This window comes from Neovison vison, chromosome 13, assembly GCF_020171115.1.
Source record: "Neovison vison isolate M4711 chromosome 13, ASM_NN_V1, whole genome shotgun sequence".
In the NCBI taxonomy this organism is placed as follows: domain Eukaryota; kingdom Metazoa; phylum Chordata; class Mammalia; order Carnivora; family Mustelidae; genus Neogale; species Neogale vison.
In genome coordinates this window covers 147,464,647-147,491,715 of record NC_058103.1, presented here as the reverse complement: position 1 = coordinate 147,491,715, position 27,069 = coordinate 147,464,647, and the positions used below count along the sequence as shown (strand labels likewise).

General features: G+C 41.6%; 1 protein-coding gene across 3 annotated transcripts in view; it reads left to right on the top strand.

Annotated features, from left to right (window-relative positions):
* Positions 1–27,069, top strand: part of BLM (BLM RecQ like helicase) — a 92,235-nt gene that overhangs the window by 25,742 nt on the left and 39,424 nt on the right. For all 3 annotated transcript variants that reach the window (XM_044232188.1, XM_044232185.1, XM_044232187.1), the window contains exons 2-12: positions 2,818–2,919; positions 3,826–4,526; positions 5,658–5,817; positions 8,242–8,363; positions 11,790–11,922; positions 12,413–13,116; positions 15,196–15,387; positions 16,752–16,870; positions 17,755–17,868; positions 21,393–21,491; positions 21,692–21,840. In XM_044232188.1, coding sequence (XP_044088123.1) covers positions 2,822–2,919; positions 3,826–4,526; positions 5,658–5,817; positions 8,242–8,363; positions 11,790–11,922; positions 12,413–13,116; positions 15,196–15,387; positions 16,752–16,870; positions 17,755–17,868; positions 21,393–21,491; positions 21,692–21,840 — 2,591 coding nt within the window. In that variant the 5' untranslated portion in view covers positions 2,818–2,821. The remainder of the gene's footprint in view (positions 1–2,817; positions 2,920–3,825; positions 4,527–5,657; positions 5,818–8,241; positions 8,364–11,789; positions 11,923–12,412; positions 13,117–15,195; positions 15,388–16,751; positions 16,871–17,754; positions 17,869–21,392; positions 21,492–21,691; positions 21,841–27,069) is intronic.

Here is a 27,069-nt window from a genome sequence, read left to right as displayed (position 1 = left end):
TATTTATTTATTTGACAGAGAGAGAGAGAGAAATCACAAGTAGGCAGAGAGGCAGGCAGAGAGACAGGGGGAAACAGGCTCCCCGCTGAGCAGAGAGCCCGATGCGGGGCTCGATCCCAGGACCCTGAGATCATGACTGAGCTGAAGGCAGAGGCTTAACCCACTGAGCCACCCAGGCACCCCTATTGTGAAACTTTTCACTGGTCTCTGTGTTCAGTTTATTTTCCTCCTTTAATTTTATATCACTAATCTTTGCTGTTAGTGAACAATTTTTTGTGTGTCAATTTTAATGTTTTAATGGAGTAGGCACAAAGGCGACACTTCCCTTGCTTCTCAGCACTCACCCAACTTCTTAAGAGTGTTCCCACTGAAGAATATTGAGTAGAAAATTGTGAACATGATAAAAAGAAAAGAAAATTGTGTGCTTGCTGCCATACTTTGGGATATGTCTCTGGCTAGAGGATGCTGCCCTCTGGGAATAACCACAATGTTGTGTTGCTTAAAAATAGGGAAGAGTGCCCCAGGTTTCAGGCTGGCTGCACGCTAACTATGAATCCATAATGTGTCACTACAGTTATGAAGTATTTAATCAACCGTTTGTACTATTGAGATGACTAAGTACACGTGTCATCGTGCTGTGGAGTAATGTTGGAAATCTCTTAAGAGTACCGTGGCTGGTTTTGAAGCAAAAAGGAATGAGACATGGAAAATTCATAAAGGGATAAGATAAAAGCTGTAAAAACTTAGAAGGAACGTGGGGGAAAGTTCTGTAATGATGCCGTGGACCATTTTGTTCTACTTAGTGTCTTAAGGATGAAGGTCTGTGTGCCTCTGCCTCTGTATCAGCTGCAAAGGTTGAAATGCTGAGACGTGGCAGTGTGACTTCACTCTTTCTCATTTATACTGCAAAGGATTTCCACGCTGGATGGACCTTGGAGATAGCATATTTCAACAAAAGACCAATCCTTTTAACTGGGTATAAAATTGGAGGGTGCCAGGGCTTCTGGTAGGCTCAGTCAGAGGAGCATAGGACTCTTGTGTGACTTTTGATCTCGGAGTTGTGAGCTCAAGCCCCACATTGGGACAAAATTGGTAGGTGACTTTGGACACGTGGAGGCTGTGGTCTTAACATATTCTCCATGAAAAAAATCAGGGCTCTTTGGGGGAAATGGCTGATTCTAAGTCTGGGGCAAAAAATACACAAGATTAGCCTGGAATATCTTTTCCTTCAAGAGAGCAAGGGAGCTCGCAAAGACTATGAAGGTTATATGTAAAAGGACTTCAGAGATGCCCACTGGCCAAACATGAAATAATTGGACAATCAATAAGGAGGATAACTATTGGACTAAGATGTACCTAATATGTTTAACCTGTGAGCTTATAATACTGGGAAAAAATTGACCATCATTGCGGGTTATTAGAAAATCAAGTCATTGATTTGAAAATTAATAAATAAAGGAAAGAATCTAACATTTATCCTATCTTTCCTGTGTGAACTGTACCATACTAGGTAGCAAAATAGTAGATCAGAGGAGGTGTCTCTTGATAGAAATATTCCAGGTAATGAATAAAGAAGGGACAACAGGATTAAAATACATCATTTGAGGAGGTTAATTTCCAGAATGGTAAAGTGAGGACACCAGGATATATGTCCAGTGAAATGATATTGGGCAAGTTGATAAACTGTTGAGACTGGGTGATGGATATGTAGGAGTTCATTATAACCCTTCTGTCTTCTTTTTTATGATTATTTTGGTAACAACTTTATTAAGATATAATTCACATCACCAGTGTGAATTATACAGTGTATTAATTAGCTGTTTTACTTAAAATATATTAACAAGGAAGAAGAGGCAGAAATCATTCCTTCTGGAGAACAGGGAACAAAATTTATATCATAATCATCTTCATCAAGCTGGACAAATGGAAATTTCTCAATTGAATATAATTCCATTTCTTCCAAATTGTTTTTACTACTATTTAAAGTAAAATAGGGATGCCTGGCTGGCTTAGAGGAGTATGACTTTGGATCTTGAACCCCACATTGGATGTAGAGATTACTAAAATAAAGAAACTTTTAAAAATCAAGTAAAACAACTGTTAAACAGATTATTTTAATAATCAGTGAGTGGAATATGATTTCTGTAAAACTTCGTATTTTCATGAATATCATCTAGTGTAGTCGACCCTTCCTCTTAAGGTACATGGCATACGATAAAAGTATCTGGTCAGGATGGAATGGGAAAGGGGTTGTAACTGTCAGCCTGAAGGAGAATTTTTGCCTGTGCATGGATTCCAACTCTCCTGTCTTCCTTTGGCCTCAGGAACCTTCAGGGGACTGAGGCTGTTTGTTACCATGAGCAGTATCCAGCGATACCCCACTTGTCCCATCAGGGGTATGAAGGTGCTCGGGGAAGGTCCTCTTTTGCTCATCTCTTCTTGGGGTTTTCCGTGTGCTTTCCTCGTTCACTCCCACCTCACCCCCATCCAGCTTCCATTTATTCTTCAAGCCCAAGCCCCGTCCTGTTTTTCTCCAAATCCTTTACAAATAATCTCTTGTCTGATATCTTTTGTGCTTATTTTAGCATTGAGGGAAACCAGGTCATTTTGCTATTTAACTGAGCCTTCAAGTGAGTTAAAGGTTATATGGTTCAAATACCACCACTTGTGAAAAAATGTCATAGCAATTTATTGACCAAAAAAACACCTAACTGAGCACAGTCGGAACAGTGCTCCACGTCCCACCCTCCCCCCAAGAATATGATGATTAATCCAAAGTACATAACTCCACTGATAAGTTCTTTTCCTCACATTTAGGATCATGGCTGCTGTTCCCCAGAATAATCTACAGGAGCAACTGGAACGCCATTCAGCCAGAAAACTTAGTAACAAGTTAAGCCCTTCAAAACCGAAACCTTCGTAAGTATTTTGGCTCCCAAACAGGCACTGACCCACAGTATCATACAAATGAAATACCTTCCCTTTCAACCCTGTGCAGATGAGGAAATGAAGCTGAGGGTCAGTGATCTTCCCACTGTGCAAATTACCAGTAGCGCATGCATTAGGAGCTCCAGGTAATAAATGTTCAGTACTTTCGCCTGGTTCCTGGCACATTTCCTTGCTCAGTAAATATCTGTAGGATGAATGAATGTTGAATCTTCTTATAAATTTTGGAAAATGGGTATTTTAATATTTTAATATAATTTTATAGCCATTCCAGAAAGTTTATAAGGACACTGTAGCTCTCCAGTTGTGTTCTCTCCTCTGAGCTAGACTCCAAACTCCTTATGACATTTAATAATAATTTCTAGAACTTCACCAACTGTTCTGGGAGCTGGACTTTAAAGTTACCATTGAACTTCATGTCACCAAGGCCAGCAGACATCCAGAACACTTGCCCCTTTTACTTGTCCTTCAGATTCCAATGTAGCCTGTCAGTCGTCACCTCTCTTCCCCATAGACCATGCGTCAGAGAGACAAGAAGTCACTACACTTGCGTCTCTTCTCTTTTTCTTTTATGCTGTCCCCTCCCGCTGGAGGCGCTACTCATTAAGGACGACCTGCCTATGAAATAGGCCTGGACACTCTCAAAACTGAATAATTAGCTTCTAAATTAGAAAGATCAGAGCAGACAAAGTATAATTGAAGTTACCATATAAATTTCAAAACCAGAAAGGGAGATAGATTCTTTGCTCATTTGTGATACAGTGAAGGAGTTGCTGTGTAAATCAGTAACAGATTTTAGAGTTTTCTATAATTGGTGGATTTGTTAAAACTAACCAGTCTAATTCAGTTTTTCAATTGTGTTTTTCAATTATGTTTCAGAGGTTTCACTTTTAAAAAGAAAGTAACATTGGCCAACAATGTATCTGTCACTGGTGTCTCAGTAGCCAAAACACCTGCCTTAAATGATAAAGATGTTAATGTCGCTGAGGCCTTTTCCTTCAGTGGACCACTGCCCCTCGCCGCAAGTCAGCAGACAAGTCCCAGCGACTTCAGAAATGCTCCAGCAGGACAGCAAACCAGGAGAGCTGTTTCAAAACCATTATTGCCAGATGTGTTGCACGTTCCACAGGGAGTTTTATGTAACACCCAGAACACACCGATTGTAAAAAAATCCAGTAATGCTACTTTCAAGAAATTAGAATTTAGTTCTTCATCAGATTCTTTTGTTACCATCAACGATTGGGATGATATGGATGACTTTGATACTTCTGGAAATTCAAAAGCATTTGTCACGCCATGCAGAAATCACTTTGTGAGAGTAAGCACTGCTCAGAAATCGAAAAAGTCTAAGAGAAATGTTTTGAAAGCACAACTTCCCAGAGAGAATACAGTAAAGGCTGATTTGACTCTATCCTCCTCTGAAAGCAAGCAAGCGTGTTTGACGAAGAAACAGAATGATGACTCGGAATGGTTCGGTAACGATGTGATTTGCATTGATGATGACCCCGGTCCTGAAGACCTTATACCTGGCAGTGCTCAGGAGAGTCAGCCTTCAAAAACTCATTTGGGAGTAGAAAGAGGTAAAAATGATGTTTTATCCCCTTTCAGTATGTTGACTGTATTAATTTATTCAAAGCTAGGCACTGGGAACAATAGCAAATAGATCCAGCCTTTGTCCTTGGGCTCTATGGAGGGACCCATGGATGAAATGAAAGATTTTATTCTGCTGACATAATTTTTGCATAAACACCAAGGCTAGCTCTATAAGGTCCATGGAGGTTAAATGGTTTCTTAATGCCCCGTTGCCTAGCTCGTGGCAGAACTGGGACGTGAAACTAAGGCTTTCCTTTATAATTCCTTTATGGCATGCTCCCACTGACTGTGGATGTATGACGTGATCTGGCTATGCCAATAAGCTATTCCCGATGACATTCACATCATTCTCTGTTCAGGTCTCCTAGGTTTTAGATTAGCCATGTGTGGAAGCACCTGCCCTATGAAGTGGTGGTAAATGTGAGGCTGACACTTCTGAACGCCTGAATGCCGGGGCGCCTGGGTGCCTCAGTGGGTTGAAGCCTCTGCCTTCGGCTCAGGTCATGGTCCCAGGGTCCTGGGATCGAGCCCCGGGCTCTCTGCGCAGCGGGGAGCCTGCTTCCCTTCCTCTCTCTCTGCCTACCTGTGATCTCTGTCTGCCAAATAAATAAAATCTTTAAAAAAATTTTTTTTAATAAACAAATAAATAAAATTAAAAAACAAACAAACACCTGAATGCCATCAGGTTTCTAGGGGGTGAGAGGCGATGGAGTCTGATCAAATGCGAGGCTGTTTATGAAGAGAAAATAGTTCAGTAACTAGGGTGCCTTTGTGGTAAAGTTAACAGTGTTTGTACGATTATCAGACTCATTTATTATACTTCCCTCTTACTGAAATATGAGTGAAAAATAGGAAAACAGAGGTGCTGATACTGAGTTTGGGTTTCCTAATTGAACTGGAGACCATCACGCAAATCCATAAGCAGATCATCAGCCTCATTCCCGCATCCATTAGACTTAGTCCAGATGACTCAGTCATTACTGATGAGGAAACTCCCACATGTCCGTGCAGAAGGAGGGCGCATGGGCAGTGCTGGCACCACCCTGGGGGTCCTGCCCTATGCTCTCTGTCTCAGGAGTGATGAAAGTAACCCGTGTCTGTCCACGGTTTTACTTTAGATAGTAGTGAAAAGAAGAACTTGGAAGAAACAGAATTCCTTTCGGTCAAGAGGTCTCCATGTATTGAGTTTGATGAGGATGAGTACGATACAGACTTTATTCCACCTTCTCCAGAAGAAAAAATGATCTCTGCCTCTTCTTCCTCTTTAAAATGTTCCAGGTAAAACAGCAAGTTACTCAGTGAACATTATTGTTTATTTCTGGGATATCTGAAGTAATTCTGTGTAGCTAGGTAGGATCATTTCTGTATAGATGCATTCCATGCTTCTGCAAAGTTTATATCTGCATGAAAGCATAAAAAATCCCTATTTACACATTTTATTTAATTGGTGGTATTCTATAGCTGTAAAGTCACACTATGATTAATTACATGGGACCTCCAGTTTTATTTAGTTGATTTTGACGTGTGGAATATATTCCTAAAATTACTATATTTTCAAACTCTTGGTCCTGAAATGACACAAAACTAGCTCCTTATTTGGGAAGTGACTTAGTAAATATGTCCTGTTCTTTCTTTTCCTTTCCTTTTCTCTTTACCGTGCAGGATAGAATTGGCCATTTTATTTGCCATTCACTGAACTTCAGTAAATCAGTGACATAATTGTGGCTAATTGGCAGTATTGTGGGAGAAAGAGGTGGTACGCATAACCCATCAATAGCTTAAAATACCAGTAGTCAGTCTTACCTCCATCTTTGACCCAGTCCAGATCAGTCAAGTGGCGGAGTATTTACTGAATTGGTAACCAGTGTTTTGATGAGAAACATGCCCCTCTAAGATCCCACCTTAATTAAGGAAGGTAGGCAGGAAAGAGATGTTTGCCTGTACAGCCTCCTTTCTCTGGGGTTGTGTTTTAACGGGTAGGTTAGGCTGTTTAAAGAGGAGGGAAAGATCAGAGCATGATCACTATTGATGAAAAAACTAATAAACTGTAGGAGCTGTCCTCTCCTCCCTTCCCAAAGAAATTAGGACAGAATTACTGAAAGTGCAAGAACTGAGCAGGAGTTCATATAGATTGAAGAGGGAGGAGAGGGGATTGCCTGGGATGATACAGTTGATGACACATGGACTAGGATCCAGTGTAGGGCTATTTCCTAGACCATACTGATTCCTACTGAACATCCGGGGGTTTTTTCCTGTTTATTAAAAAAGTGTATGTTGCACCAGTGACCTTCCAGACAGCTTCCCAGGATGCTTATAGTCTTGCAGTTCCAAAAAACCGGACGTTCTGTTTCATGTTAGGTTTTGATACTGTCTGCATATGTGTGTGATTTTTGCATCGCTATAATCAACATGTATCTATAATTTCTGGTTCTGCTTTTCTCTTAACATTTTTGAAACATTTTTCCATATTGCTAGGTAATCTTTATTTTTATTCTTTTTAATGGCTGTGTAATTTATTGAGTTGTCATACCGTGGTTAACTTTACCTAGATTTTTAGCAGTTGGAAAATGCTTATTTCCAAGGTTATTCCCAAGGTAGATTCTCTCTATATATTTTCCATTGCAATCTCAAATACATATTTGTATATATTTTAAAACTGAAATAGAATTTTCACAAATGATACTCTTACTGCATGCGGCACACACATAAATTTTCTTTTGTATTTGATATTGTTTTAAAACACTGTTGTGACTTCTGGATTAATTTCAGAGGTGCAGTCATCAGATAATATATAACAGAAGAGAGAGGTGTTTGTGTATCTCCTGTGTGCCTGAACCTCTCGAGCCAGCCCTCAAAGTCCTCTATCTTCAGGCCCCACATTACCTCTACATTTCTATCTCCAGTTATGCCCCTATGATAATGCTAAGCTCCCATGAGGCAGATGAGACAAGCCAACAATCTGGAAAATGTTGCTAAAAATATAAGGCCTTTTCTTTAATTATATTATCAGTTTTTAAGCCTATGTAAAGTATAGTTATTTATCACTGCTCAATTAAGTTAGAAGATTGCATTCCAAAATCCTGCTTTAGGCAAGTACAGTTGATATCAAGTAAAGAGAATTATCCTTGGTCTCTCATGGTGTTACTTTTCCCATACCTATCATTCAAAGCTTCCTCAAATCTCCCTCCTTGGCAAAACCTTCTCAGGTTCTAGAAAGTGTTATCTCTGTTTGTATTTCTGTGGTATTCTCTCTTAACACTAATTTTAGTGCTCATTTATTTTGTACCTTCTAGTCAGGCTGACTGTGTGTATATGTGTTAATAATTTTTGTATAAAATGATAAATTGTCAGAAGAGATTGGACAGTGGTTTTCCAAATTGAGAGGAGAGCAAGGCGGAATCCCTCAAGTAGATCAAGTAGACCACACTGGGCTCCTGTGAGGAACGTAAGTCATGCCCCATGACACCACACAGGGTTACCGAAAGGACATAGGTGGAGGTAAAATTGAAAAGGTCCCTCGGGGCCAGAGGATGGGAGTCCTTGAAGGCCAGCCAAAGAGGTTCTAGAATAGAGGAGGTAAAAAACCATGTTTTTCTTTTCTGTTAGGTATTGTCTGACCAGTTGTGGAAAAACATGAGAGGAAAAATTACACACTTGGTCTAAGTCTGTACTGAGGTTGGTTTTATGTTTTTCACTTGGCAGTATGTTAAAGGACCTTGACACCTCTGACACACGAGGTGGTCCTAGCACATCTGAGGACTTGCCAACACCTGAGGGGGCGACGACGCAGCCACCTGATCAAGAGACCAGCACAGACTGTGATGGTACAAAAAGTATTTTGACATCGCACATATTTTAACCACATAACCTTGGAAAACAAAGTACAGTTGTATTTTTAACTGTGGCTGTCTAGACTGAGATGGCAACCTTATAGTTACTCAGTTCTAACACCGAATCACCCCTGGGCGCTGGTTAGCCAGCATTTGCTCGAACAACTTAGAGTGTCGTGTTCCTGCAAGATAATCCATTCTCTATGGTGAAAACACAACTTGTTAGAAAATTTTTTCTCAATGTTGAGCCAGAATTTGCCTTCCTTTAATCCTTGTGAACTTTATTCCTTGTGAGATAAATCTAAAACTCCTAGAAGCTCCCCCCCGCCCCCCCCCCCGCTCCTTTTCCTTTAAGGGCTAAATATTGTTAGCTCTTTTAACTCTTCTTTATAGATACTGGTTTCTAGACCTTCATCCTCCTGACTTCCCTCATTTGTACTCTGGGTTTATGACCTGACGTCCGTGCAAAGTTTAGTACTTTCTGTTCGATTTGTTTCTAATTCATTTTTAAACTTTCTATTCAATATCAATAGAAATAATGCAGCTGCCCTACAAGACTTTGGAAAGCGACAGTCTCCTTTTCCTCTCCTGATTTCTACTTCTTGGGGGCTCTGTCAGTCGCGAGGTCTGTGTCCTTCTATCCTGGAAAGTTTTCTGGTCTTATTTCTTTGTCTTTCCTTTTTCTGTCTGCTTTCTCTTTCACTCTTCCTGGAACTTCTATTATTTGGATATTAGGCTTTCATGAGTTATCTTTTCTATTTTCCATCCCTTGCTTCTCTGCTTTCTGGGAGATTTACCAGATTTTATCTTTAACTGATCTGTGGGGTTTTTCCTTTTAATCAGCCATCTTCCAAGAGCTCTTTCTTCATTCCTTGAATATTTCTGTAACACGTTCTGGTCTTTTTTGATGGGTTCTGTACTTGTGGGGTGTGTGTGTATGTGTGTGTGTGTGTGCACATGTGCAGTGGTATTTGTGTGCACGTGTGTGTGTAGTGGGCATGTCCCACGTGTGTAGTGTGTGCACATGCGTGGGGTATGTGCACAGGCACGCATGTTGGGTGTGTGCACAGCCTACAGCCTCCCAATTTCGTTTTCTTTATTTTGGTGTCTAAGTTTATTGTTAGAGATATCCCTGAGACACCTGATGTCCTAGGTGCTCTTCTAGATCTTTTATGCTACTAACTTCATCCTCTCAGCGGCCTTTTAAGGTAGTGTCTCTTCTCCCCATTTTACAAATAAGAAAACCGAGGCACAGAAGTGTTAACCAGGACTACACGGGCTCACAGAATTAGACAACAGAGCAGGGCTTGACACCCAGTGATGTGCAGGCTCCCGGGTTTACACCTGTGGCCGCACGCTCTGCCGCCTGTGCGGCCTGGTCTCACTGAGGCAGTGGTGGGCCAGGCCAGGAACAAGGACAGCATGTCAAAGGTCTCCCTCTCAGCCGATATCGTGTTGTCACAAACACAAGCCGTGAGACCGTGCTTCTCTTCCACGGGCTCATGGTCTGAGGTGGCAAGGGGAACCGCGGGGAGGAGCGGTGATGACAACACACAGGCTCCAGAGTGATGCGGTCTCAAGGTACGAACCTATCCCCTCCTGCTCCTGGCTGGAAGACTGTGGAAAATCAGTGAAGCTTCTCTGAACCTCAGTTTCTTCTACGAAATGAAAAGAGTAACATCTACCTTGTTGGGTGTCAGGATTCATGGTGAAGGGCCCAGTGTACTGTCGGCCTTCGATAAATGGTAGCTATTGTTATCTGCCAGTCTCATAATCCCTTCAAAGAAGGAAATACATGAAGATTACTGATTTATTTATATGAACTCTTGCTAACTCTATAATTGTTTCCTCTCCTTCTTAGAGCTCACAAAGCAGACATTTGATAACATGTTCTAGAATTTTGCCTTGAATTAACATCCAAAGCACCAGCCTGTAGCTTTTGGCAGTCTGTTTAGCATTTTTTTTGAAAATTAGAACAATGTTTGCCTGTTTTGTTCTTCCATCAACTGTCCTGTTCACTGGATGCCTCGCATATCAGCGGGATCTTCTTTGCAGATTTCCTTTGTATTCTGAGGTGTAATCTGTCTAGACAAGAAGACTTTAGCTCCTTTTCAATACCTGTATCTCTCTCTGAGCCTGTCTTGGCTTTCATTTTGGTTCAGACCATTGTTCGTTCTCCTCTTTCCAATCTGATACCCGTTCTCTGTGTAGAGAAAACAGGCAAAACAGGGATTCAGCAATTCCACTTCGCCATCTTTGACCTCGCGTCCTGATCCATGCCGGTCACCAGGAAAAGTCCATGTTTCCCAACTCATTCTGACATAGACACTTGTCCCCCTGACCCCCCCGTCTGTCCATGCTCCCTCTCCCTCCTGCCCTTTGGACCTTACAATGGGCTGCCCTCTTCCAGCGATTTTCTGGTAGCCTCATTCTCTTCCCTCACCATTTTCTTCTGTTAGCTCTTGGATCGTCTCCTGGGAACGGTTTCCTCGGCAGCCAGGAACCATTTATTTCTTCCACATCCCTTAGGCCCGCGGGGTGGAGTAGGCATCTTCTTGGCTTCCCATTGCTACCCATGACCCTTTCTTTTCTTCCTTCATTTAAAGTATGATCTCCTTTGACATTCTTTTTCTTAGTTCTGTAATGTAAATTTTAAAAATGTGGAGTGCTCTGGCCGGATTCTGATGTGCAAACATCATCTTCAGGCATTTTTTTCTCTCACACCTGTCTCCTCCCCTCTCCCCCTCCCCCTGTTCCCATCTCAGTCCCCTGCTCCTTTCTTTTTCTGTTTTCCCCTTTCCCTTGTGTGGGGCTTATTTTCAAGCTTTGCTTCCCGGGTGGTGGCAGGGGCAGCCACCAGCAGCCTATCCAGCTTATTGAAAAGAGAAATCGTTTTTTCTGATCAAAAAACTCCCAGACCTAATTCTCTTTGAGCTGCCTTATATCAGATGCCCACTGAGTTGGGGGGCTTAAAAAGAGAAAAGAGAAAGAGAAAATCTTAGTGCTGTGTTGTTCCTTTGAAGGAAGTGTGGGTGCTGGGCAGCCCGGGACTGCAGGTGGGGTGGGGCTCTTGCCTGGCTGGCCCTGTACGATCCCATGTATGGGCGTGGTGAGATTTACCCCTGCAGTTACTGAAAAATGAGAGTAAACTGATAAACCTTTGCGTCTTACAATGACATTGGTTACCCTAAGAGAAATAATTGAAAACTAACATGAAATGAGATGATGATGACACAGTTTTGGGCCCTCATGATATAGAGTGCAGATAACACAATTTCATATTATTTCACAGACAGATAATAGGGCAATATATGGTAGTTTATAATCTTGTTGTTAAACTACTGCCAATTTTATGTGCATGACTGTCATAATTTTAAATCCTTGCTCAAGGAAAAATATTAACAAAATAACACTTTATAGCTAGACGGACAAGTGTGCAGCAGCAGCTTATTCATGTGATGGACCAGATCTGTAAATTAGTTGATACTATTCCTGACCATGAACTGAAAGCTCTGGATTGTGGGAATGAACTGCATCAGCAGCGGGACATAAGGTATCTCACTTTTTCTTCTTCTGGTATATATCTAATTACATTTCAGCCAACCTAAGTCAGAACATACGGGGCAGAATTTCCAAGCATTCTGGCCAGGAAATTGAATAGGATAATTGTCATTGTTCTGTTTTAAATTTATTTACCTTTTCGGGGCACCTGGGTGGCTCAGTGGGTTAAAGCCTCGGCCTTCGGCTAGGGTCATGATCCCGGGATCCTGCTCAGCAGGGAGCCTGCTTCCTCCTCTCTCTCTCTCTCTCTCTCTCTGCCTGCCTTTCTGCCTACTTGTGATCTCTGTCTGTCAAATAAATAAATAAATAATCCTTTTTTTTTTTTTTTAAACCTTAAAAAAAAAATTTATTTACCTTTTCAAACTGCCCCATTAGCATTTGTATTCACATTTTCAAGCCTGAGGAAAAAAGGATCTGTTTGCGCCACTAAAGACAGACTTGTGTGGCCTCACATTTCATGTGGTGTTCTGTTTCCTCTTCAGAAGGAAGCTCCTAGCTGAAGCTGACTTCAGTACAAGTGATGCCAGTATTCTTGCTTCCTGGTGGAGATGCAGGCCTGCTTCACATGGGAACCCTGTGGAGGATATGGCTTCTGTTTCTGCTCCCTGCACTTTTCCAAAGGGCGACTCCTGTCCTACAGGGAATTCTGTTAAGGAGTTAAATTTTCCACACCTTCCCTCGAATCCCAGTTCCACTACGGAGTGTTTAGTGGCTGCTACCCCAGGAAAGACAGGATTCACAGCCACCACGAAGAATCCCTCTGAAAGACCGTTATTCAACCCCCATTTACAGAAGTCCTTTGTAAGTAGCAACTGGGCTGACACACCAAGGGTAGAAAAAAGAAACGAGAGCTCTTACTTCCCGGGAAGTGTTCTCACGAGCACGGCTGTGAAAGATCAGAATAAACGCTCTGCTCCAATAATTGACTTAGAAAGAGAATTCCAGGCTGCCTGTGATATTGACAGTTTTGACATAGATGGCTTTGATGATGATGACGATGATGACTGGGAAAATATTATGCATAGTTTAGCGGCCAGCAAATCTTCCACGGCTGCCTGTCAACCTATTAAGGAAGGTCGGCCCATTAAGCCAGTACCAGAAAGAAGTTCTTCAACCAAGACAAACTGTCTTCCAATGGCATCTGCTGCTCAAAATAAAAACTCAGAGTCAATTCAGAAGTACACTGGTAAGTTTAAAGTAAATGCTTATATTTTGTATGGAAGCGTAACTGTCAGAATCGGAGTTGTATAAGAGAATCGATAGCACATTATCCTTGCCTGAAAAGTACATTGTTTCTATGCAAATTCCTGCTGATGACACAAGTTACAGATCACAATTTCAAAAGCATTTGCGCCTTTGTCTCTGTAGCAGCTGTTTTATAAAATGACTAATTATGACCTATTGTAGTAAAGCTCTAAAGTCATTACAAATGCACTTTGCCTTTAAATTAATGTTTTTTAGTCCCTAGAACAATGAAGCTCATGAGGACCAAGTTTTTAATGATTTGGGGGATGAGTAAAATCCAGGCTAAATTTATATATTAAAACTGTAATTGTGTGTATTTTTAGAACTCTGAATTAATGAGAACTGATCAATTTATAAAGTAGAGAATCTGTTTTCTGTCTTAAAATATTAAAATTCAGGACAGTCTAAGAAAGACATGAAGTCAGAAATTTCTTAAGACAAATTATTTCTTGGACACCTGGATGGCTCAGGCTGTTAAGCATCTGCCTTCAATGCAAGTCATGATCCCGTGGTCCTGAGATTGAACCCCATATTGGGCTCTTCTGGCTTATGCTCTCTCTCTCGTTTTTTGTTTTTTTGTTGTTTTTTTTTAAGATTTTATTTATTTATTTGACAGACAGAGATCACAAGTAGGCAGAGAGAGAAGAGGAAGCAGGCTCCCTGCTGAGCAGAGAGCCCCATGTGGGGCTCGATCCCAGGACCCTGGGATCATGACCTGAGCCGAAGGCAGAGGCTTTAACCTACTGAGCCACCCAGGCACCCTGCTCTCTCTCTCTCTCTCTTAGAAAAAAAAAAAAAGACAAATTATTTCTTTTGGCCTAAAATCTTTTTAATTCATTCAACAAACACTTATGGTGTGCACACTTCGGGCCCTGTTCTATGCCGGGTTCTGGTCATAGATGAGTAACGAGTAGTCCCTGTCCTCCTGAAACTCACAGTTTAGTAGAAGTTTGTCAAGAAGTGCAATTAACCACTGGAAAGGCTGCAGAGAGAAGCCAAGATTAATTTTAAAATGTTACATCAACTCTGTAAAGTTACTGCCAAGTGTTTTTTAACTGAAACAAGTTTCTATGTGTAAGGTTTTATAAAGTACAGCCTTCCCTATTTTTGCCATTGATGACTTAATACCACGGAGGTTGTTCTTAACAGTTATGCTATTGACCTTTAGAATAACCATTAATGGATTTATTTTTGTATCATGTTAGAGTGTGTCATCCTTGATGGTCGCAATTATCTTTGAGACAGTCAAGTGTTGGGATTAGAGAGACTGCCAGAGCTGGCGTGAGCACCTCTTGTTCTGTGTGCCGAACCGGGGCTGGAAGATCAGGGCTGCAGAGCAGGAAGCAGAGCAGGGGCGGTGGATGTGAGAGACACGGCGGAAGGAGAGCCAGAGGAAGCTGAGATGCCGCCAAGGTTTCAGACCCGGTGACTGAGAAATCTGTGACACCATTAGCAGAGCAGGGGAGTCAGGAGGCAGAGCAGATTGGGAGAAAAGCTGAGGAGGGCTATTTTAAGACTTGTGGAGCTTAAAGTGTTGGTAAGTCATTCAGGTGGAAATGTCTTCCAGACATCTGGAGACACGCCCAGGACCAGAACATGGGCAGGTATCGGTGGGGACTAAGATCAGAGGACTAAGAGAATTCCAAAGCAAGAATGGCTAAAAGTCCCAAGCATCTGCAAAGACTCCCAAGTGTAAGGGGCAGGTGGAGGAAGTGGAGCTCAGAGAGAGAATTTGAGTAGAAACCCCATGATTGTCTTGAATGTCAGGAGAGGAGGAAGAAGGGAATAAATGAAATAGTGGTGGGTGCTGCAGAACGATCAAGGAAGAGACTGGAATTTGGCCTCAGGAAGTTTCTGGCTGCTTTGACATTTGGCAGGGATGAAACCCTGATAAGTGGTTAAAGAAAGATGTGCTGCAGGAATATGTATGCCTTTGAATTTGTGTGACAAGGGATAAGGGCTGAAACTGACTTGTTAACAATAACGCACTGATTTTTCTTAACATTGATTGTTTTCTCAGACAAGTCGGCACAAAATTTAGCATCCAGAAATCTGAAACACGAGCGTTTCCGAAGTCTTAGTTTTCCTCATACAAAAGAAATGATGAAGATTTTTCATAAAAAATTTGGCTTGCATAATTTTAGAACTAATCAGCTAGAGGCGATCAATGCTGCGCTGCTGGGTGAAGACTGTTTTATCTTAATGCCCACTGGTACGTATTTTTAGATGTCATTTGGCAGGAGTCCATTGGCAGATGTTAAATGAAAGTCCTTTAATAGAAATAAAATGCACACCCACACATTAATTCCACCATGAAGGGACCTCTAGACCTCCCGTGCGGTAGTGAGAAAGTGTACAACCTCACATCCTCTGTCAACGTGATAGCGCTAATGGCCCTTTAAGATTTTCAGCTCAGAGCTTATTGTGTTCAGTCAACCTAGAATCTCTCTCTCTCTCTTTCTCTTTCTTTAAGTCTAAATTAGTCTGGCACTTAAACAAAGAATTACCGTCAAAGGCCTTGCTCGCCTCTGGCACTTTTTTGGTTCAGTGGAGTGTTGAAGGGTGGTTAAGATCTTTAGCTCTGGAGCGATGGCCTGGCCTCAGCATGCCGCCCTGCCACTTACTCGCAGCATGACCTTGAACAAGGCCCTTCAGCCCACATGCCAGCTGCCTCCTGTGTCCGGTGAGGATGACAGTAAAGCACCTACTTCACAGAATGTCGTGACCATCCGACGGAAAGCGTTTAGCCATAGGTAAAGAGGTAGAATGTGATGTATAGTTCAAAACCAAAAACGAAGTCTTGGAAACTGCCAGGCACAAGATTCTACTATTAGTGGATGGGAGAAGTTGAAAATTAGAGACGAATCATTTTAGGTAGCATTTAACATGTATTGATTGTCTTACCATTTTGAATTTGAGTTACACGGAGAGACGGGGGTGCGTCTCAGGGTGTCTTTCTCTTCATGTTCTGTTAGTATACCCCAGTGTAGTTCTATCCTTCTTTAATCTCAAAGGAATATTGGGAACATTCCCTTATTGATAAGAGTACCGGGAGTCAAAGCATGGGTATTTAGCGTTGACAGGTTCATGCTAGTTTAAAAAAGTGACATCCTACAAGTGTTTTCTGATCATCTAAGAAGTGTTAACCCGTGGTCACTATGGTCCTACGTGATGTATATTTTGTCACATTTTAAGTCTTTAAAAATTAAATGTTATACCAGGTAATTATTTTCATCCTAACACTGTGATAGAATACCCCTTTTACGGTGTTTGGATTTCCCAAGTAGATTTTTAAAGCAATTCTATTGCCTCTAAGTTCCCTGCCCTTATTCCTGCTTTTGCATTCATGTAAGCCTACACGAGATGGCCTAAAAGGTAATTTTCACACATTTAAATTGTCTAAATATTTTGGCTCAGATAAGGCAAACTGTTGGCACGGTGCTGAATGTCGCTTGGTGTCCTATTAGTTAATTGCTTTTAAATATTACTGTATGATTTAGTTCGTAACTTTTGCCTTCATGCTCTCAAGATTGAACCTGACAGGTTTTGGGGTTTTTTTTTTTTTTGTCCTTTCAGGAGGTGGTAAAAGTCTGTGTTACCAGCTCCCTGCCTGTGTCTCTCCTGGCGTCACGATTGTCATTTCTCCCTTGAGATCACTCATAGTAGATCAAGTCCAAAAGCTGACTTCCTTGGATGTAAGTTAAAATACTACCAATTACAATAAAAAATACTAATAAAGACGTAAAAACAATTGTATTTCAGTACTCTGAGTAACCTTTTTCATAAAGTAGTTTGTGAATTGCAAAATAAAGCACAGCAGTTTCATTAAGTTGTATGAGTCTTTGAAAATTCCAATACAGATAACCTTCTGTAGTTCAGTCTGATTTTATTCTAGAAAAATGTAATTTAGCAAGAACTTTTAACCTATATTTTCCTGATTTGAATTTCTTTTACTAATGTAAAAGGATTTCTTTTCTCACTACTTTGAGAGCCCCACAGTTCCCACTCTCTTCACATCTTAAAATGCGTACACAGGAGCACCCCCACACCGGCGTCCTTTTTCCTCTTGGCCGAGGTTAAGAACGTATATGAATGTATTCTACCAAATCCTGCATATTTTCAAGGTTATGAGCTCCCACCCTTCAACAAGACCGCTGGTTTGATTTTTCTTCCAAAGAATGTGTTTGTGCAGTGCCCATCCCCTGTGGCCCATCAGGCCTGATGCTCCTCTCATTGTCCCTGAGCTTTGCAACGCTGGAGATACCTTTGCCCAAACTAAAACGAGCCATACCTCAGGATGCGACGCTGTTGGGTACTGAATTCATATTTATCTTACTTACAGATATGAAAAGCAAAAGCAGTAAAGAAAAGAGGGGGGAAAAAAGAGAAGGAAATAAATAATGGGAATATTTTGAGTTATGGCTAAGAGAAGTTTTTTTGTTTTTTTTTAAATATATGCCATCTATTTACTTCCACTGCGCTGAGATTGTCTTCCCTTTGACCCAGTTTTGTTATATGACTTCTAAAACATAGAGACTGAGGACACGTCTGTGCTTATGTTTGCTACTTTTGTGCTTAGATCCCAGCTACCTATCTGACGGGTGATAAGACTGACTCAGAAGCCACAAGTATTTACCTGCAGTTATCCAAGAAAGACCCTATTATAAAACTTCTGTATGTCACTCCAGAGAAGGTGTGTATTGATACTGTTATTTTAAAATACGGTATTAAAGCTGTATTAGAAAAACAGCCCAAGTCTGCCTCCTGAGGAGGGAAAAACCCAGTCTTCCCCCCCTCTTGTTTTCTCCTTTACCATCACATAGAGTGTTTCAATCCTGGTGACCAAATGTGTGGACCTTTTCCTCGTTCTGAGCAGCTCTCTGTGATCCTGGCAGTGCCCCTCCATACTGACAGTGTCTGCGCGGAGATAGCGTCCGGTCCCGTGGGTTAAGAGCTCGGCCCCTCGAGATGGTTCCCAGCCTTCTTTAGATGCCAGCAGCAAGTTGAAAGTCCCCAGGTTACCCATAACTTCTGTCCGATTTGGCTAATAAATCAGAGGTTCCCGTGGCTCCCCTCCTCAGGTTCAATTGGTGTACTAGAGCGGCCCTCAGAACTCCAGGGAACACTTCACATTTACCAGTTTATTATGGGATGTGATAAAGGATGCAGATGAACAGCCAGGGGAGGGAGACACAGGACAGGGACTAGGTGGGTCCCAAGCGCAGGAGCTTCTGTCCCCATGGCACTGGGATGCCTGACCCTCCACATGTGGACATGTTCACCAACCTGGAAGCCCGCCAAACCCCCAACTCTGGGAGTTTTATGGCTGCCTCATGTCGGCAAGATCATTTCCAGCCCCTCTCCCCTCTCTGCAGGATGGGGTGCTCCTGAGAATTCCAGGCTTCTGATCATGGCTCGGTCTCTCTGGTGAGGAGCCCTCACCCAGAGTCACTGCCCCAGAACAAAAGATGCTCCTGCTGTTCTTAACACTTAAGAATTTAGAAGGGCGGGGCGCCTGGGTGGCTGAGTGGATTAAGCCTCTGCCTTCTGCTCAGGCCATGATCTCGGGGTCCTGGGATCAAGCCCTGCATTGGGCTCTCTGCTCAGTAGGGAGCCTGCTTCCTCCTCTCTCTCTGTCAAATAAATAAATAAAATCTTTAAAAAAAAAAAAAAAAAAAAGAATTTAGAAGGGCTTTAGGAGCCCTGCATCAAGGATGGGGTCAGAGACAAATATTAGAACCAGGGAGACTTCTGTTCTTATCACTTAGCAAATTACAAAGGTTTCAAGAGCTCTGTGCCAGGAACTGGAAGCAGAGACCAATATATTTTTCTATTATCTCATTAAAGCCCACTAGAATACATAATATTTTTAGATTTTTGACATAATCTTTTTTAATAAAGATTTTATTTATTTGAGAGAGAGCACGAGCAGGGGGGAGGGGGAGAGGGAGAAGCAGACTCCCCACTGAGCAGGGAGCCTGCTCAGTGGGACTCAATCCCAGGACCCTAGGATCATGACCTGAGCCAAAGGCAGACTCTTAGCCAACTGAGCCACCCAACCGACTGAGTCATTGACATAATTTCTGATACACAGTATAGTACAAGGATTCCTGTATTACTTTTACCCTGAAACCCTAATGGTAACACTTTACTGTAACTGCTTTATTGTTCTCTCTCTACTTTTTTCCTAAAATAGTTGAGAGTAGGTTGCAGACATGCTCTCCCTTTTAACCCTAAATACTTCACTGCGCATTTCCTAAAAACAAATTCCAGGGTGCTGCCTGGCTCAGTCAGTTAAGCATCTGCCTTTGGCTCAGGTCAGGATCCCAAGGTCCTGGGATGGACACCGCATCAGGCTCTCTGCTTAGCGAGGAGTCTGCCTCTCACTCTGCCTGCCATTCCCCCTTCTTGTGTTCTCTCTCTCTGTGTCAAATAAATAAAGTCTTTAAAAATAAATAAATAAATAAAACAAATTATCTTGCATAACCTCAGAACAATCATTAAAATGAGAAAATTTTTACTGATACAGTTCAATGGCTTAATCGGTAAACCTCATTCCAGTCTCACTAGTTATCCCAGTAGTGTCCTTTATAGCAAAAGAAGATCCTGGATTATGCATTGCATTCGGTTGTCATGTCTCTTTAAGGTTTTTCTGTCTCTCATGATTTTGATAAGTTGTGAAGAGTAAAGGCCAGTTGTTTTGAGGATTGTCCCTCAATTCAAATGTATCTTTGTTTTCTCATGATGAGGTTGATGTTACTCGTCTTGGCAGGAGTATCACAGAGGGGGCGACATGTTCTCGCATCCGAGTGGGAGGCACCGGATGTCTGTTCCTTCTGTTACCGGTCATGTTAGTTAACTTTGATCACTTGGTTGAGGTGATGTCTGTCCAGTTTCTCCACTACAAAATTCCTTTTTTTGTCGTTGTTGCGATTACTATAATAATTACAAAAATAAATGTACATTTTGGCTTTTGCAATTGGCAGATATCCTGCTGTGGGATACTCTGAGACTGGATAAGTATCCTGTTACTCATCAGACTTACCCAAGAGAGTTTTTATCATCCGTTGATGACTCCCTGTCAGTGTTTACTATAATGGATGCCAAATGATGATTTTTTCTGACTTAGCTGGCATTCTCTTATGAAGAGCTTTCCCTTTTATCTACTTATGTATTTATATCAACTTAAAGTCATGGGTTCTTTTTTTTTTTTTCTTTAAGATTTTCTTTATTTATTTGTTAGAGAGACAGAGAGAGAGACAGAGAGAGCATGAGCACAGGCAGACAGAGAGGCAGGCAGAGGCAGAGGGAAAAGCAGGCTCCCCGCCGAGCAAGGAGCCCGATGTGGGACTCGATCCCAGGACGCTGGGATCATGACCTGAGCTGAAGGCAGCCGCTTAACCAGCTGAGCCACCCCGGCATCCCAAAAGTCATGGGTTCTTAATTTGTCAGGGGGCTATCATCAGTTCTCATTGTTTACTTGGATGTTCTAATTGTCCTAGATTTGGCTAGTAGAAGAGTTCCAACTCACTGTTTCTGTGTCCTCTTGACATGTCCTTGTCTAGATATGGATGCCAGGTTTTGTCATTGCCACTGGGACATCATTGCTTCTAGGCCCTGTATAGACGGAACCATGAAGTACATACATACATACAAGTGTGTGTGTCGCCACCCCCCAAATAGCATGCCCTCCCACAACATACATCTGTAACCTTGTTACCAGCATAAATGTGTGGTGAACCTCAGGTATATTGAGGCAGAAAAAATGCTTTAGAACCACTGACCTAATACATAATTGCTTGCTAAATGGGGGTGAATATTCTAGAAGGTCTTATTCAGAATTTTCTATTACTTCTGCCAATTTTCTTCATACATTGAGATAAGAACTTCTTTTATATGGAAGTTTTTTTTTTTTTAAGATTTTTTATGTATTTATTTGACAGAGAGAAATCACAAGTAGATGGAGAGGCAGGCAGAGAGAGAGAGGGAAGCAGGCTCCCTGCTGAGCAGAGAGCCCGATGCGGGACTCGATCCCAGGACCCTGAGATCATGACCTGAGCCGAAGGCAGCGGCTTAACCCAGTGAGCCACCCAGGTGCCCCTATATGGAAGTTTTAATACAGCTTATGTTGTAGTGAAACTTAAAGACAACAGAGCCCTTAAGGTGATGTGGTGTTTAAATGTTTTCAGATCTCTCATGAATACATTTCTGCTCTAGGTCTGTGCAAGTAATAGACTGATTTCCACGCTGGAGAATCTGTATGAGAGGAAGCTCTTAGCACGTTTTGTCATTGATGAAGCACATTGTGTCAGTCAGGTAAATACTGGTTTATGTGACTTGAAATCTCAATATGTACTATCAATAAGATATGTATTTTCAGAATAGAGGGAAATCGGTAACTTACTCTTCTAGCTCGCTGAAGAATACAGTGGTTTTCAGTACAGTGAGCAGTGTTTTCTCTTTATGTAGGGAAGATCCAGATAGTCTGAAAAGCAGTATTTTTTTTTTCCAACTAGTGGGGACATGATTTCCGCCAAGATTACAAAAGAATGAATATGCTTCGCCAGAAGTTCCCTTCTGTTCCAGTGATGGCCCTTACCGCCACAGCTAACCCCAGGGTACAGAAGGACATCCTCACTCAGCTGAAGATTCTCCAGCCTCAGGTGTAAGTTGCTGAAAGTCCTGAATTAAAACACCCGGGGGCAGTGATTCCCGGATTGCGCACAGGAGAATCACAGACTGAGCTTTGAAAACCCGAGGCACAGATTGCACTCTGTCATTTAGATCAGAATTTGGGGGGCTGGGAGCCATTATGTTTCTAAAAAGTCCCCAAGTGACTCCAGTGTGCAGCGAAATATGGGAACCAAGCCCTACTAGCTTTTTCCTTACTAAAATTAAAGCTCTATCCCCATAGCTATTTTGGAAGTAGGGATAAAGTATGCGCTGTACCTGATAACTCTAGGAGGTCCCAGGAGCAAATTAGCTTGTGTTTAGGTGATTCCAGCTCCTGTATATCCTAGAGCGTACATCAGGGAGTGAACAGATGACCCTGCTCTTTCATTTTCTCCTGAAGCCCCACTTAATCCAAGATGCTGAAACCCATCCAGAAACGATGTGTAACAGCTTTTATACTTTGTTTTCATCTCAACAGCAAAGTGTTTCTTCTTGCCACCAAATCCGTAATTACTCGTAACAGAAACTGCTATAAAGGAGTAGCCCCGCATATCTGTGTACTGGATTGTTCTTTCCATGAGTTGGTAGAGGCAGGTGCATTCTCTGAGGTGCACTTGCTTAGCAGGTACTTACTCAGCAGCTGCTGTGTGCCAGTGAAAATACTTCTCCCTTCTAATTTATCAGGGGTGCTTTTGAGTTTGAGGAATGCCTGAAGAAATGTCTGATGTGTTGGAGTGAAGGGTTAAGGCACGCCTTTTGTTCATTTGGAAATACAGACAGTAAGCTGGCTCTCTAAATATTGTCGGTAAAAACAGCAGCCTCGTTCTGCAGGTTACGGGAAGAACCGAAAGTGCCACATGAAGGATATGGGGGAGTATGAGATTAAGACAGCTCCAGGGACCTTTGCAGATTAAACTGGCATTTTTGAGTCCTCAGAATTTTCTCTGTGAATCCCAAAATTTGATATGGAATATTCTACTTTAATCCCACTTGCAGAAGGGTGTTTGTGTAGAATTTGGGGGTGGGGGGATTTCGCTTCCATAATTGATATACTTTATAACATTATATTTAAGTATCATATTATGCTTTAGGTTCTAGGGAATAACCTACATGCTAGAAATTCACTTCTGTAAGTACCGCACTGATCTGTGGGAGCCTTTCTTTTTTTTTAATAGGCAATGTTTTTAGCTTTTTTCCATTAAATTTATGCCAGATGCAGTCTACTCCTTCTTTTAGGCCAGTCATATTAATTACCAAATGCACATAGTTAAATTATATAAATTCAGTTCACCTTTGGAATAATTTTTTCTAAGTACAGAACTTGTCATTTTTGTTTGAGTAAACATTGCTCTTACGCATTCAGAGACAGACACCTTTAAAATCTTTTCCTAGTCATGTGAGGAGATCAGCCTGGAAAAGCAATAGATTGTACATTTCCTGAGTCTAGCATGTGGCACCCTGTGCATAATTGGCACTCAGTAAGAATGAATAAATGGAACATATGGAGGAATTTTGGTAAATGTGGGTAAAATATGAAAATTTGGGCAACTCTGTTGATTCCTTAATATATTTGGTATTTCTATATTTGGGAGAGTTTAAATCTCTTAGTGGAAGTAAAAGATTTTAACAGACACTTTCTGATACATTTTTTTCCTGATCTCTTTTGCCAATCAGCCCTTGTTTGGATTAAATTTACCCAGCTGCTGCTGTGTCATGGGCCCCAGTGAAGGCAGGTCTCCTTAGGGTTCGAGCCTGGGCCCTGTGTTCCTCTCCTACAGCTACTCTGCTGATCTTCTTTGGGAAATACGGGGGTAGATAATAAAATAGAGATTTTATTCCTTTTCCTTAGGACCTTAAAATATAAACTGAGAAAGAGGAGACAGACGTATAGACATCTGATACAACAATGTAGTGTAATACGGTAGTAACGGGAGCTGACAGTTAATATTTAGCCTATAGGATGTGCCAGGCACTATTCTTGACCTTTTATGTATGTGAATTCATTTCTCCACCCAAAAGGCTTATGAGGTAAGTACTCCTATTTTCCTCACTTTGGAATGAGGAAACAGAGGCACAGAGAAGTAACTTGAACAAGGTCATATGCTTTGCAAATAATGGAGGGAGGACTTAAACCCAAATAGTCTGGTTTCAGAACCCTTTAAATACTTTTTAATAAGTTGCAGAATGAAGTAAGTGGTAATTAGAGATGTAAATTATGACTGCCGGAACTCAGGAAGGCAAGACTGACGATAACCCAAAATAACAACTGGTTGTTAATGAGGAGGGGTCGGATGGGGTTTTATATGGGAAGCGGGCTTTGTAGGCTGAGTAGTCTTTTTTGTAAGCAGCTGCATTGAGATACAGTTTACATACCTTAAAATGCACCTTTTTAAAGTGTCCAATTCTAGGATTTTTTTTTTTTTAGTTTATTCACAGTGTTGTGCAATCCCACCACTACTTTTAGAACATTTCTGTCTCCCTTAAAAGAAACTCCATACCCATTAGCAGTTCCGACTCTCCCTCCACTTCCCCAGCCCTAGACAACCACTGATCTACTTCGTGTCTTTATATATTTTTGCCTAAGCTGGACATTTCATATAAACAGAATTTTAGGGGTGCCTCGGTGGCTCAGTGGGTTAAGCCTCTGTGTTCGGCTCAGGTCACGATCTCAGGGTCCTGGGATCGAGTCCCGCATTGGGCTCTCTGCTCAGTGGGGAGCCTGCTTCCTCCTCTCTCTCTCTGCCTGCCTCTCTGCCTACTTGTGATCTCTCTCTGTGTGTCAAATAAATAAACAAAGTCTTCAGAAAAACAAACAAACAAACAGAATTTTACAGGACGTGGCCTGCTGTGGCTGGCCTCTCACGTAGCACATGTGTCCACAGTTCATCTGCCTCGCGGCATGTGACGGTACTTCATTCTGTTTTCAGTGACAAAAAAAATACGCCATCGTATGTGTACGCTCTGCATTTTATTCATTTGTTTATCATGTGGTAGCATTTTGAGTTGTTTCCATTTTGTGGCTGTTATACTTAGGAGTACTTCTATGAGCCTTTGTGTCTCAGTTGTCACATAGACAGGGGCTTTCATTTCTCGGGGACATCTGTCCAGCAGGGGCGTCATCGGGCCATGCAAACTGCAGGCGGTTTTCCAAAGCAGCGGCAGCGTGCAGTGTGAGGGTTGTGGTCTCTGCCCGTCCGCTGCAGCATGTGTTACCGTGTGCCTCACTGGTTATACACATCCTGTGGGTGTGAAGAGGTGAGGATGGCACTTTCATGGGTGGAGAGTGCGGATTCGGGGCTGGAGTTTTGGGCATCAGAGTACAAGTTGGTTCCAAGGAACAGATGATAATTCATGGCGTGAGTGGAGAGACCTGGAGAAGGGCTGGCCCTAGGTAGGCAGGTCGACGCCCAGCCGCGGGGATCTTGCATTTTGCCATGATAAAGTGTTTGGACTTCGTCCTGTGGGCAGCGTGGCCGGAAGTGGCTTGACCTGACCCCTGCGGTAGAGTGGTCATGCTGGCAGAGAAACAGAAGGTAGAGCAGAGGAATGAGAGATCGGAGGCCAGACAGCCTCTAGCGTTCTAGGAGATGCTGACGATGGTGGCAGCAGCAGAGGATAGAGGGGACAGGGTGGAGGGAAAGCACAGCTGAATCCAGGAGACGGGCGGCTGATGGCGTAAGAAAGGCAGATGTCATGGAAGTTTCTGTGTACAGTGTCTTATGCGGGTGACCCCCGCCACTGACCATAATTGGACGTGCAGGAAGGGAGCAGGGGTGGAGGAGTGGGTAATGAATTTGATTTTTAGCTCAGTGGTACGGGGGATGTTTAAGGGGTGGGTAGGGATGGTCATGGCCTCCGTCTTCCTGCTTTTTGTGGTCATAGGGGCCTCCTGAAAGGATTTTGGAAAACCGAACCCTTTGTGTGTTTCTAACCTAACACCAGAAATTTTTCAGCATGAGTTTTAAATAAAGAGAATGTGATCTGTGGTAAAGAACATTTTTAAATAAAATTGTAACCTGGCCCTTTTAAATATCTCCAGTAGAATATAAATATAGTGGAAATTTTGTACCTACTTTCACTCACTTAAAAAACACATTAAAAATTTTTAACTTTATCTTCAAAATGTTCTTTAACAGATAGTTTACATCTTTCCTTTTTCTCTGTGAACTCCTATTTCTCTTTCAGTTTCCCCACAGATTTTTATCCTAAGGCAGTATATTTCTATGCACGAAGTCTTGTTGCTTAGTCTACTATACTTACCTGCAAGAAAATAGATGCATAAATTAAAAGTTGTTTTTTTAAATTTCCCATACCAAAATTTTTTTTCCACATTGAACTATTATAATCATTAGTTTATATAACCAGTCAGAATAGTTTAACCATATTTTTCAAATTTTAGCATACATTTCGATTGGGAATGTGTAATTTGATGAGATAAGACTTCTTTCAGCTAGCTGATACAACATTTGTTTTGACAAATCAAAACTGCTCGTATTTCTTATTTTTATAGATGTGAGCATTGAGAACCATTGCTCACACAAACATGTAGATGGGAATGGAAAGCATTTATTATAACAGTAACACTCAATTATTTGAATTTTTTCTGACGTATATGCCAAAATTACATAATGATCTGTCATCAAAAATTATTTTTAATGATCTGTCAGCTGACAACTCAAATATTTGCAATTTTGTGGAAAGTGAAGAGTTGTAAACTATTTGACTGGCAAAATAAGTCAGATCATTAGTTACTCACTTTACTTTTTCTGGAAAACATGCTATAAAAAAATACTTTACCAAGACTTTTCTAATGACCATTAAATATTCTTGTTCCGGTACCTGGGTAGCTCAGTAGCTTAAGCATCCAGCTCTTGTTTTTTTGCTCAGGTCGTGATCTCAGGGTTGTGAGTTTGAACCCCACATCAGGGTCTGCGCTGAGCATGGAGCCTGCTGGAGATTCTCTCTCCGTCTGCCTCTCCCCCACTAATTAATCAATCAATCAATATTCTTGTTCCTCTTTCATTGAAATGCATCTTATATCCTTTACATTTGGAAGAGTTGGGGAAATCAAAATGCTGTTAGTTTCAGTACACTTTGCTGAAACATTTTAAATATTATATATAATTTATACTATATAACATAAATATAATTGATATTTTATATTAATATATAATTAATATATTATAATATTATTACTGTATTATATATTATAAATCTAAGG